This window comes from Pinus tabuliformis, chromosome 5_1, assembly GCF_031772625.1.
Source record: "Pinus tabuliformis cultivar Carrire ecotype Pingquan chromosome 5_1, CPIR1, whole genome shotgun sequence".
In the NCBI taxonomy this organism is placed as follows: domain Eukaryota; kingdom Viridiplantae; phylum Streptophyta; class Pinopsida; order Pinales; family Pinaceae; genus Pinus; species Pinus tabuliformis.
This window is the reverse complement of record NC_142305.1, coordinates 907,693,213-907,707,479: the sequence shown is the minus strand read 5'-3', so window position 1 is coordinate 907,707,479 and position 14,267 is coordinate 907,693,213. Positions and strand designations below refer to the sequence as shown.

Sequence of the window (14,267 nt, the reverse complement as noted above, 5' to 3'; positions counted from 1 at the left end):
TTCCAATAAATTTTATTCCAAGGGAGGTCGCAAGATCCATTTCCATTGAGTCTTGAGGGGTTAAGAGTTTCTCTTGTAGTTGGTGGTTAATGCAATCTTCCATTTGAAAACCAACGAAGATGGGGGTAATCTATAGAGCAATGAAGTATATAACTTTACAAAACCTAAAGGAATAGGTCTATTGGTTTGACCCTTTTTGATAGAGTTTATTTCACTGGAGGTCACAAGATCCACTTCCATGGAGTCTTAAGGGGTAACCAACTACTAATGTAGTTGGTGGTTAATACAATACTCTATTTTTCAAAATAGGAAATATGGGGGTTATCTATGGGGAAAATATATCCCCGCCCAAAAAAAAGGATGACTTAACAAAAGAAGAATCGAATTTTGAGATTGATCCTCATCTTGAATGCTTAATATGTAGAAGGGAAAGGGAAATTTATTTCTCCAAAAAATGTATGGCCTAAAAGGATTAAGAAAAAGGAACTAGATTTTGTATAATATCTATTAGAGCTAGTTTCATACATAATGATGAAGAGGACACTGCTAGATTTGTGAAGGGACTTACTTTATCCATTCAAAAAATTAGTTAGCATAATGGAAATGAATTTCATAAATGAGGCTTCAAATTTGGATTTAAATATAGAAAATTAGTTAAGAAGATGGCATAATGAGAAAAAGAGAGGAGTTGGAGATGAAGAGCAACTATGTGAAAAAGAAAATAGCAAGAGTAGTAAGCTGGATATTAGATTAATCAAAGAAAATCTCCAAGATGACACAAAGAATGATCAAGATGAACAATAAGATATTGTGATTATGTTTGAGTCATAAGAGGTGAAGATGAAGAATGTAACTAAATGAATGCCCGAAGTAATGGAGCATGTAAATGAGTGCCTACCAAAAGAAGTAAAGGATATTCTAGTAGCAAGTGTGTTGAAAAAATGTAAGTACGTGGGATGTTTAGGAGGAGGTACATGTGGGAAATTTGAATACCCAATATTATTTTGTTTATTTGTGTGCGTGTACATCAATGAAAGCAAATGTTAATGCTACCAAATGTGACGAGGAAAAGGAAATTCTCATGAATGATCATGAAGGAGTGAAACATACTTACGAATAGGGTGAAATGATGCCTAGATATGATTTATGTTATGGTGTGAAGGATAAAAGAATTGTGAATGTTGTTTCATTTGAAGATGGTGAAGATATTAAAATTGAAGGAATAAGGTGCATGTGTTGGTGATAGTGCATAAAGGCATGGAAAACACTCAATTGCAACCAGTTGCAAATGCACAGATGAAGATTGATAAAGAAGATATTGTGGAGTGGAATGTGTGGATTGTTATAGTGGTAAGCAACTTCATGAGCTAAGATAATAACCACAAATGGTTAGCGTGAGACAATAAAAGATTTATAATTTGGCGTGTAACGAAAAATAAGATAAACAAGATTATTAAACAACAAACAACATTGATATATCAACAACTCTACGGGTGAGATTCTCACCTCTTATTGTACTAGGGGAGTTTATGTAGGAGCATCTCTGGTGTATGTGGCATCTCTCATCAATAGAAGTATTTACATTTTAGTTTGTTGAATTCTAGTAGTATTTCCTAGTATTAAATAAACGGAAAAGGAACAACATCATAGAGCAAGGCATAAATCTAAGTGGTTGGTATTGTTGATGTTAACCTAGTTAAGATGCTCAACTATGATGATTTGGACCCAATTAACATGTCCAACTATAATTAGTGTATTTCTAGGATGTCGAAAGCTTAGAGAAAGAATAAGCATATTAATGTGATCTATGTAGTGATCTAGGCATTTACCTTGTATTTAAGAGAGTTGTGACTAAAATAAAAGGCTCCAAGATTATGATTCAATGTTAATATAGAGTCTATTAACCACATTATGTATTGTTGCTTTTTGCATTGATTGCCTTTGAAATGAGTTTATGAGTTTTTCTTTCTTTTTCCAAATAACACCTTGCAAGTAAAGTCTTAAGCAATTCTTCTATTCATGAATGATACCCAATACAACCTCATAAATGTTGATTACAACTCTCAATATGGTAAGGACATTAAGTAAGACATGCAACAAAGAAAATCAACCCAAAGAATCAACCACAAGATTTCATACATAAAATCCAAAACATTTAACCACTTAAACTAACCTATTAAAATTTGACAAATTTTATGAATACATTTATATAATATTGAAAGAATGAAATTCTATTTAAAATAAATTATGCAATAAATATTATTTTTATATTATTGTATAAAAACTTCCAATATTTCCACAAAAATTAAAGAAAAAAGTAAAACCAGACAAAATTTTAACCAAACGTACAATAATACACTACAATAAAAGTGATCCAATTTAACTTTGAAATAAAACAAAAGTGAGTACTAAAGAAAGTAAATACTATGATAAAACTGTGCACTAAATAGAAAAATTTACCAAATCTTGTTCGTTTAAAATCAGAAAGATCTTCTGTTGCCCATTGATTATAATCTTGGGGGTATGTTACTCGGAAGCTAACCTGCAAATTAGCAGAGGCTTTAAGAAGTGAACCAACCCTTAATGGAAAACCTGTGATCGTAATGTAAACTAACCTACAAACATAATGAAACAATAATACCACAGCAGACGTACCAGTGACACTAATATCTGAAATACTGGACGAAAAATTGCCAACCTCCTTTCCCTCTCAATATCAATGGCAGTTTCATTGTCATGTCCCGCATGATAATCCCTGTACGTTGCATTACATTAGAATCAAGAATTCAAATTTTTCCCCTCATAAAAAAATATCCACAGTTGTGAAACAGACAGACCTTTTTGTTAAGATAACTTGGAGGCTATGCCAAAAGTTGAAAGTCATTGCAGCAATATCGTAATCTGGGTGTGATGTAACTTCTAAAATGGCTTCTACAATCATCATTGACTCTGTAGATCCTGATCATAAAATATTCAATCCAATCCATTATAATTCTTTTCAGAATTTTCACAGTTGTATATTTAGATACATCAATTGAATTTATTTTGGGTGGTTGTAAAGATTCAACTAGATTTATTTTTTTGTGTATAACATGATTGAAATTGTTACTTAAATTTAATTTTATTTTGAAACCAAATAACATAATTTAATAACTTTAAAAAGACGTTAATTGAGTTTATTTTGGGTGGTTGTAAAAATTTAATTAGATTTATCTTTTGTGCACAAAATGACTAAAATGACCACCTAAATTTAATTTTATTTTGAAACCAAATAACATAATGACTTTAATTTTTTTTTTTTTTTACGAAAAATAAATAATCTCCAAAAACATATATATTTATCTTCATATAAAATATAAAAATATTTTCCACACAAAAACACTTAAAAAAATAATCTATTTACTCATAATATGCATACCTGTAGCAATCATATCAGAATATGCATCTCCCATTTCTGAAAATAAGCGAGCCATGCCTTTCACTATCTCGTTGTCATCCTGTTATGCAACCTCAATATATTTGAAAACATCAATGTAATAAAAACACATCTAGAGAGTGCAGAAGCACTTCGCTGCCCCAATTAGATTCTAGGGCTACTCAAAGATGAAGGTTGAGAAAAACAACAACTCACAATGTGAAGGTTAAAATAAATATAAATTTGATAGTTAATTATAATTATGGTTTATATAATAGTAAATTATAATTATGGTTTATATAATAGCAATTTAAAATATATGGGGTTGAATTATGTTTAAAATTATTTATGTTTAGTTAAGATTTCTTTTTTTATTAATGGAAGGAAATAAGTTAATGACCCAAAATCTGAAGTATTTAGCAAGAATGAAAGTCTGCCCCTATGTGTAATTATAGGTAGTATGGTTTTCTTTGAATAACAATGATGAGTCAATCTACATTTGTGAATAGCAGTCACTGTTAATTTAATAACTACATTATAATAAAATTTCCTACTATTTTAAAGACAACTATTCAAAATATAAATCAAATAATTATATATAATTAAATTGTCGTAAAACAAGAATGTGATGTAACTATGACATTTATTTATCAAAAGTTTATAACCAAATATTTCGTTAACAACAATTCAAATTATAAACCAAATAATTACCATTATTATTCTAATTAAATTTTCATAAAACAAGAGTGTGATGTAACTATGACATTTATTTATCAAAATTTGTAGACAAATATTCATCTGATAGGAAGATATTCAGCTGATAACTAAATTATAATAATTTTTGCTGTTATTTTAAAAAACAACACTTCAAAATATAAACCAAATAATTACAATAATTATATATAATTAAATTGTTGGAAAACAAGGATAAGGATATGGTGTAACTGTAAAATTTATTTATCAAAAGTGTGTAAAAAAATATTCAACCAACAACCATTCAAAATATAAACCAAATAATTACCATTATTATTATAATTGAATGCAGTAAAACAAGGATGTGATGTAACTATGGCATTTATTTATCAAAAATTTGTAGGCAAATATTCAGCCCCTTTTTCTCTTCTTTTACTTGGATTAAAATTGAGTTGTTATGCAGAAACCAGGGTGATACGTGACTCTATGTAGCTCTTTAAATTGTAATGACAAGATTGCTTAATTTAAGTTTTATGAATTAAAAAAATTAAAATATTTTTATTTAAAAAATTACAATTAAGTATATAATAATTTATATTTTGAAGTTAATTTAGAAATATTTATATAGAAATTTAATTTTAATTAATAATATACGTAATATAATTAATATTTATAAACTTTAATCTCATGTCATAATAATTAACAATGATTTAAATTAGGAAGAAAGATATCATATCTAATGTTTATGGACATTAAGAGATCATTATATCAATAAATAATTTTAAAAATGATATTAAGTTGAGGTTGGAATCTTTTAAAAAAATGTGAAATGAAGAAGGTTTTCTTTGAATGAAGTAATGACGAAATAAAATTTAAGGTGTTGAATCTCTAACAAGAATTTGCAAGCAATTGACATTCTGTATGTGTGATATTAACCCAATGGTTTCACATATGCATTATTGGGTTTAACATATGCACAAGTAAAAATGTTTTTAGAAAAAATAAATTATTTGCATGATAGAGTTTTGATAATTCAATTCAATACAAGGTTGCATCATTTTCCAATCATGTAATATGGGAGGAAAAATAATCTAATATTGCCTACACATTTGCAACTAGTGGGAAAACAAACATAGTTTTCACACAACAAAATTTGTGTTAGTGTTTTATTCAACAAATAATTGTACACATAAATACAACGAGCTTTGCCTTTAGATAAACTATCACCCTAACAAACTACTCAAAGACTATCTCAACCACACACCAAAATAGGGGCCCACTAGTTGGAGAGAATCTCTCATATCCAAAATAGATCTAACTTTCAATTTTTAGACCTAACACAACTCCCAAAGTCTATAGCTAACATGGTCCACTCATAGATCACTAAGCCAACACCTGCCCCACTCCTCCAAATGTTTAACAACTCCATAACAAAGGTTGTTTCACTATACCAAACAAGTTATCCAAAGCAAAAGACAAATATCAAAGATGCTTATCCAGGTCTTATAGTGATATGCCCTTTACGTGTTACATAAATAGATACAAGTACATATAATTGACATACCTCATTTTATGGATGAAGTAAAAGATTTTATAATATCTCATAGGTACCACTATAATACTTCTCCCATGTACAAACTCTAGGCAAGATGCAAGTTAAAAAAATTCAAGGAACAAAACATATAATCTATATGTACCATCATAGACTTGCTATAGATACAAGGTGTGATCAACATTTTCATATGGTCACTACATTATTGATCACAACACACAAACTTTACCTTGTTTATCCATTACTATTTGATCTCCATTGTTGTCAAAAGATCTGTCACTAGTGCCCTTTGGACCAAACTTCAAAAATATCTTTATTGTATCCTAAAAAACATCTTTTTTCTTCCTACTACAACCTCACAATTCCAAATTGGAATTATGTCCACTATCAACTGTTAGCTTCTCCAATTAAAACAATTCAACTTTTATGTATCTTACTTACCATGGAAATCAACTAATGACTACTCATTGTCACAATTTGCTTCCATATCTAAACCAAATTGTCCACGCTACTCCATTCACTTAGAGAACTAGCATCTCAAACAATAATACCACATAGTTTGACTTTGAAACTATTGTTCTCTAGGACCTAACATCAACATGATTGTAAGGCTTGAGCAATTCCATCTACAACACACTTTAATAAGAAATCTCCAGAATGATTTTTACATTACATCTACAACACACTTTAATAAGAAATCTCTAGAATGATTTTTACATTACATATTATTGTCATGAGGGTTTATACTTGTATGTTTATCTAGAGACACCCATATGCTAAGCATATTCATTTGCATCTTCAACATCTTGGTTCAATATTCAACATCCTAGTCTAATATTCTTGTTGGGGCTTCTATATTTCACCAAGAAATTGTTAAGTAGTCGATTCTATCAACAAAATTTACACTCAGATATTGAGTTGAGCAAGGCATAATATGTTTCTTTTACAAACCCCAAGAAATTTCAAGCACACATTTCTCTTCAACATTACCTCTTTCTTAATGACCTATATAAACCTATTACCATAAATTTGACAACCTTGGACCTTCACTTTCAATTTAAGGCGTCAAATAACATCGATCATGCACCTCAACCTTCTCAAAACAACACTTTCACAAGATTCTTAAAACCATGACTATATAGATCAAATTTTATATATAAAATAGTTTATAAAATTTCATCACAAAAATAAATGTTGACCACTGACATCTTCTCAACCTCTCCTTGCAATGGCATTCTAATGTTCTCATATAAAACTACTAATTTAATATGAAACTCCAAAAATGACACCAATTGCTTGGAACTAGATGGAGTCATTGGTGAAATGTGAGAGAGATGCCCAAATTCTTCATGTCTCAATATAATATGAACTACACTTCTACACCAACCATTCCCTACTTTGGGATGGGAAATTTCGAAAGAGGATTCCCCAATGTTTGTGGAGACAAGACAATCATGCAAATTGGTGAATCCAAAATTCCTACCTTAATGCACTAGAACTCTTCTTGTGTAAGACCTTATGCCTTAAGCATGTATGCTTGTGACAACGTCCACGGTTGCAACATTGGTTGCATACAATATTGCATCCATTTTTGCGTTGATAAATGGACAGAGGAGGAGACCACATAATAAAAAAAATACAATATGGGCTATTACTTAGTAAATTGAATTCCTTGATCTAATTAATTGAAGCTACATGATTAAATAGAATCAACCACTAAGAATAGATATTGTAATATTAGCTCACACATTCGTTACTAACACTTCCTAAATTTCTACTCTATGTAAATTGCTCGAAAATGAAACTTGGTTGAGTGTACCTAGGAATAATTCTCTCCAACACTCCCCTTAACTACGACCACTAATACATGTTGGTATAAATCTTAGCTAGGCTTACAACACCTCATTTTTATTCATGAAACCCAAATACACCTCTTGTCACTGGCCTTTTGAATATGTCAGCCAATTGTTCTTTTGATTTACAAGATTCCAAGTGGATTTCTCCATTGTTTACAAGTTCACTAATGAAGTGATATCTTGTATCAATATGTTTTCTTTTCTAATGAAAAACATGGTTCCTTTATAAATATATTGTTGAGTTGTTATTACAATATACTATAGTTGGCCCCCCACTTTGTTTTTGTTGTAGGTCACCCAATACTTTATCTTACCAAGCTAGTTAACAAGTTGTTGTTGTTGTTGCTACATCCACTAATGAGATAGTCACAATGGGTTTTTTTTGGATGCCTATGAAATCACACTTGAACCATATGAAAAAAATATCCTAAATTACTCTCCCTATCATCCATACTACCTGCAATGTCATTTTTAGTGTATACACCTAAAGTATCACTATTAGTGTTGGAGTATGATATGCCACATCCTATTATTTTCGCGATATATCTCAAAATTCTTTTTCTTGTTCCCAATATGAGTCTTTTGGAGACTATGTGAACCTCGAAATCAAACTAACAACATACATAATATCAAGTCTAGTGGTAGTAATATACATGAAACTACCAACCAATCTCTTGAATATAGTTGGATCTACATTAGATCCTATATATGCTTTGCTAAGATTTGTTTATGTTGCATTTGGAGTTGTTGTTGATTTACAATTCATCAACCACCTCTTAAGCACATCCATGGCATACCTTGCTTGAAACAAAAAAATACCCAAATATGATTGAATGAATTTAGTACCAAGAAAGAATCACAACAACCCCAGATCAATCATTTTAAACTCTTTCTTTATAAATGATTTAAACTTGACCACTAATAGATTCCCTGTGAATATCATATCATCAACATAAAAAAATAATAATTAGAATTTGTCCTTTCTCATTCACATTTGTATACAATGTAGGTTCACTACTACTACTACTGAATCCATTGTTTGATTAAATACAAATCGATCTTGTCATACCCAGCTCTAGGCGCTTGCTTAATTCCATAAAGATCTTTCTTCAACATGTATACCTTATTTTCACAACCATTATCTCATATCCTAGTGGTTACTCCACACATACTTCTTCCAAAACGCCATTCAAGAATGCTAACTTTACATCCATTTGGTAAAACATTCCATCTATTCTACATTGTTATGGTTAATATAACTCTATTAGTATCTAACCTCGCAATTGGTGCAAAGGTCTCACCATAATCCACTTCATATTGTTGTGCAAATCCTTTTGCTACCAATATAGCCTTGTATTTTTCTAATTCTCCTTTCTCATTGAACTTTTTTTCGTAAACCCATTTAACACCCATGCAATCTTCATATTCTAGTAATTCTACTAGATCCCTCATATTATTTTCTGTATGGAATCCATTTCTTTGACCCAATTTTCATCTTTCATTACCTCTTCAACACATGTCAGTTAATAGGTAAACAATGCAAAATTTTAATTCATATCTAATTCATCACAAATCTTTGTCAAACTTCTAGACTTTAGACCTTAAATAACCAAATTCATTACTTGATTAAGCAATAGTAGATTAAGTTGTTGGCGTAGATGACTCACCTTGAATAAAAAGTCTTGAAGTCCTTGTTAGAGTATGTTTTATTGATGACTAGATTTGTGTAGCTTCTTGTACAACTTGTTCCTCCACATCATCTTTTACTTGAGGCATTGTTGCTCCAACTATTATATATTTATCAATGCTTCCATCTTGTTCTTCATTTTCTTTAAATTCAACTTCTCTACTAATTAGCAATTTCTTTGTTATATAATTGTACAACTTATATGTCTTGGAGTGACCACTATACCCAATAAAATTACACTTATGACTTTTGTCCTCTAATTTTTCCCTCAAATACTTAGGCGCATGAGTATATGCCACACAACCAAATATCTTGAAGTGTGCTACATTGCAACTCATACCTATCCATGCTTCATATGGTACTTTGTTCTTTACACCTTTACTAGATCTATTCAAAACATAAATTGAGCAAGTTATTACTTCCCCCCAAAATTCATTTGATATATGTTTTTCCATCAACATTCTTTAAGCCATATTCATGATGGTTCTATTCTTTTTTTGCTATGGTGTGTATCTTGTTGTAAACTATATTTTGATCCCATTATACTTGAAAAAGTTACGAAAATATTTTGACTCGTACTCACCTCCTCTGTCTGATCGTAACATTCTAATATGATGACCACTTTTCTTCCCTGCCATTGCCTTGAATTCTCAAAAAAATTCAAAATTTTCAGAATTCTTCATGAAAAAATACACCCGTCTTTCTATTGTAATCATCCATGAATGTTACGAAGTAGTAACTTCCTCCAAGTGATGGTGTCTGCATTGGATCACATAGATCTATATGAACCAACTCCAAAGGTGCCTTTTCTCTATAGGACACTCAGGAAAATTGTCCCTGTGTTGCTTTGCTAGAATGCAACTTTCACATGAACTGGTTGACTCTTGAATGGGAGGAAACCCCTCAACCATCTTTTGTTGCTACAATAATATACAGCCACCAATATGCAGATGAACAAACATGAAGTTCCATAACAAAAAATCATCCAAGCAAGTTTCTTTTTGATCCAATGAGAAATCATGCCTATCACACTTCATGGCAAGAGGGTAAATCTTATTATTTGTAATCTTTACTCTAACAATCAACATCTTACTAGGAGTTTTATCATATATGAGACAATCAACTCATTTAAATACTATTGTATACTCCTTTTCAGTAAGTTTTCTGACACTAAGAAGATTATGTTTCAAACCTGGAGCATATTACACATTTGGTATGTGAGACCCTGTTTGGTGAGGATGCTAATTGTCCCTTTATCCATAACTTTTAAAATATTATTTGATCCCAACTTGACTTTAGTCTTGAGTGAATCGTTTTGAGTAAGTTTTCCAACATAAGAAGATTATGTTTCAAACTTGATGTATAATACACATCTGATATGTGCCTTTTCTAACCCTATTTGGTGAGGATGATAATTACTCCTTTACCCATAACTTTTTGAATATTATCTGACCCCAACTTGACTTTAGTCTTAACTGAATTATCCATATTTATTATTATGCTTTTGTTTCCTTTCATGTGATTGCTACATCCACTATTTATAAGCCAAATGTCAATAGATAACTCTCAAGCAACATTACATGTGAGAAATAATGATTTTTCCCACTCGTAAGAAAATTTTGCACCTTATTTGCTAAGATTAGATTTCTTCTTTCTCCATTCATTTGCATAATAACCCAACTTATTATAGTAAAAGAACTTAACTTTTGATTTGTCATACCTTTGATTTGATTACAAACTTCTATTTTTGCTCCCCTTTAAGCTATGAGAATTTTGATATGATCTCTTTTCTTGTTCTCAATCATCTATTTGATTGTTGCTTCTATTGTTGCTGTCTCTACCTCTTGATCTTGTCCCTCCTCTTCCTTGTGAGATATAAACTTGTGATTTGATTATGTTTTCTAAAGACTCATCATGCTTATTTATTCGAGATTCATGGGATAATAAGGATCCCAACATCTCATCTACTAATAGTTGTGCCAAGTATTTAGACTCTTCAATGGTTGCAACCACTGCATCACATTTCTTAGACAAGGTTATGATAACCTTCTCTACCACTTTTTGATCTAAAATATTTTCACAATTCATCCTTAGCTTATTTAAATGTTTATAACTTGGGTTATGTACTAGTCCATGGACTTTGACTCTCAATTTCTCAAAATTCATCCTCAACATCTACAACTTAGTTGTCTTCACCTTTGTATTTCCTTAATATTAGTTTCTAAGATGTATCACACTGTCTTTGAGGAATTTATTGCTGAGATCTTGGGAAAGATAGTCACATCCATGCTATTTTGGATGGCAACAAGTACTCTCACATCCTTTTTTTTGTTGACTCTATGTTGATCCTTCTATGTGTTTGTCAAAGCTTGTTCGATTGCCTCATTAGCTGGCTCTATATAGCCACAAACTAAGTTCCTACACATCGTCAAAACATAACTAAGTCTGCATCTTAATGGCCTAAACATCATAGTTTTTCCCTTTTAAATCTGGAAACAATAGTTGGGAAAGGTTCACGGTTAAATCCATATCTCCTTTCTTTTAATATCAAAACAATTTTTTCTTAAAAAACAACCAAAAAATCCCCTTCTATTGTTGCTTCAATCATTCCTGCCTCTGCTTCTTGATTTTGGTGCTCCTCTTCCTTGTGAGATAGAAACTTGTGATTTGAATGTGTTTTCCGGAGACTCATCATGCATGTTTATTCAAGATTCATGGGATAAAAAGGATCCCAACAACTCATCTAATGATAGATGTGACAAGTCTTTAGACTCTTCAATGGTTGTGACCACTACATCAAATTTCATAGGCAAGGTTATGAGAGCCTTCTCTACCACTTTTTGATGTGAATGTTTTTCACCATTTATCAATAGTTGATTGCCAATGTTTATAACTTGGGTGATGTGTCCATGGAATCTAACTCTTTCATCTTCAAAATCTCAAAAATCATTCTCAAAGTTTGCAACTTAACTGTCTTCACCTTTGTAATTCCTTGATAATTAGTTTCTAAGATGTATCACACTGTCTTGGGGGACTTTACTGCTGAGTCTTGGGAAAGATAATTGCATCCACGCCATGTTGGATGGAAACAAGTTCTCTCACATCCCTTTTTTCCTGTTGACTCTATATTGATCCTTATATACATTCATCAAATCTTGTTTGATTGCCTCATTAGCCATGAACTACAAGTTCAACACATCCTCAAAATGTACACTTGAATCCATATCTCCTTTCTTTTAATCTCAAAAAAAAAAAAAAAAAAAATCTTTAAAAACAACAACCCCCCCTTGTTTTAATGGTAATAAATCCCTTTTTTGTAATCCTCAATCACTCTTTTTTCCTTTACCCTTATTTTTTTCTGTTCCTTAATTCTTTAATATTCTCTTTGTTCTCTTACTTTCTGATGCAGGAGCATTCGAGTGAAGAGGTGACAACTGGGAGATGTTTTTTATTTTTCGTTTTATTTTGACAGATAGAGAGGAAAACACTTCAAGTTTCTGTTTCATTTAGTTTCATTTTGTGTCATTTTAAATTGAGGCTGAACCAGCCAATGTTCGTTTTTCAATTAGACAAAATAGGATTAGTTAGGAACTTGTTTGAAGAAACTATTTAGTAACTGAGGAATAGTTCCTAAAATTGTAAACGAACTGCTGATAATGTATTGAAAAGGAAAAATCAGAGGTGATGGAAGAGCTGCCATCTAGAGAGGAGAGAGAGCCCAGAAGCTGTAACCCAAAATTATTTGAACATCTATGATAGATAAAAATTCAAAATCTGTCATTTAATAAAGTAGATTAAATTTCATTATGTTCTCTATGCATAGATGTCTTAGGCATCAAAATGAAAGCAAGACAGTGAAACCATTTCTTTTCAAAGATTCGAACAAGCATTGACAAGCATACAGTAACAAGCAGTGTTTCAAGACCGAGAATCAAACAGAGGTACACCAGCACACAGATTTCGTTTCTCAACAAAACAAACCCCAGGTACTATTATATTATGCATTTAAACAAAAAAAAACATCTCCTGTACATGGAATTTTCATCTTTTTCGTTAAATAAAAATTCACTGTAAAAAATCGTGAAGGGTTCCAAATGCATGAAACCAAAACACATTATAGTCCACTGGCTATGCCTAAATCTTCTAGTGAGGGCATGAACACCTCAAAGATCACATACGGATACAAGGAACCCAAAACATCAAGGGTATAGCCGAGTCACAACAAGAGCAAGCAACATAACAACTGTTGCAAAACTAGACACACAACAAAGCAAGCAAGAAACCGCTATAGCTACGGAAAAACCCTACCCTGGTTTCCCTAAGCCTGCGAATAGTTCCTAGGACGAAGCTGTGGAGCAGCACTTCCCTGGAAGGGCCTACACACCACCACAGAGTAGGGCAGCGGTCAGTATTGAGCCACGAAAATAAAAAAGATAACAGTGAATAACTAACTGGAAGGAGAACGAGGACCTTACCTAGAGAAGAACCGTTTCGAGACGAAGGACGAGAGCCAAGACCCACAACAGAGGGTTTCCACCAGTGAATGAGCCATGAACATGTTCTGCCTGCTCACCAAGGAGCCAGAGCGTTAGGACCTTTAAAAATAGGGAGTGAAATTGAAACCAGAAGGAGGAGCTTACCTGAAATTGAGGGCGCTGAGTCGTCCTGTGCAGCAGCCAAGCAGGGACCTGAGATTTGCAGAGCTGAACCATAACTAGACCCCACATCAACAAACAAATCACCACAAAATGAACAGAAATGAGCTCAAAGCAAATAACAGAGACAAATAGACTTGCGAGAGGAAGAGGACCTGAAACCCTCCAAACACCAGAGCAATGAGTCGCTACAGAGAATGAGTAGAGGCATAGCAACGATAGACCACGGAGAACGAGCAGAGGCATAACACCAATAAACCATAGAGAACCAACAAAGCACATTAAACCGCCATACGGAGCAAACAGGGCACAATACTTACCATCCATCGTGAATACCAGGCGAGAACACAGAGCACCCGCAGAGCAAAACCATCGCATAGGAGAAATGACCTCCAAAACCCCTCGGTGA

The 14,267-nt window shown here is 32.1% G+C and overlaps 1 protein-coding gene across 1 annotated transcript in view; it reads right to left on the bottom strand.

The window, feature by feature from the left end:
* Positions 1-14,267, bottom strand: part of LOC149167758 (transportin MOS14-like) — a 215,925-nt gene that overhangs the window by 156,906 nt on the left and 44,752 nt on the right. The window contains exons 10-13 of the mRNA XM_089431588.1: positions 3,419-3,497; positions 2,838-2,958; positions 2,656-2,755; positions 2,461-2,542 (exon numbers count right to left, since the gene is read on the bottom strand). Coding sequence (XP_089287714.1) covers positions 2,461-2,542; positions 2,656-2,755; positions 2,838-2,958; positions 3,419-3,497 — 382 coding nt within the window. The remainder of the gene's footprint in view (positions 1-2,460; positions 2,543-2,655; positions 2,756-2,837; positions 2,959-3,418; positions 3,498-14,267) is intronic.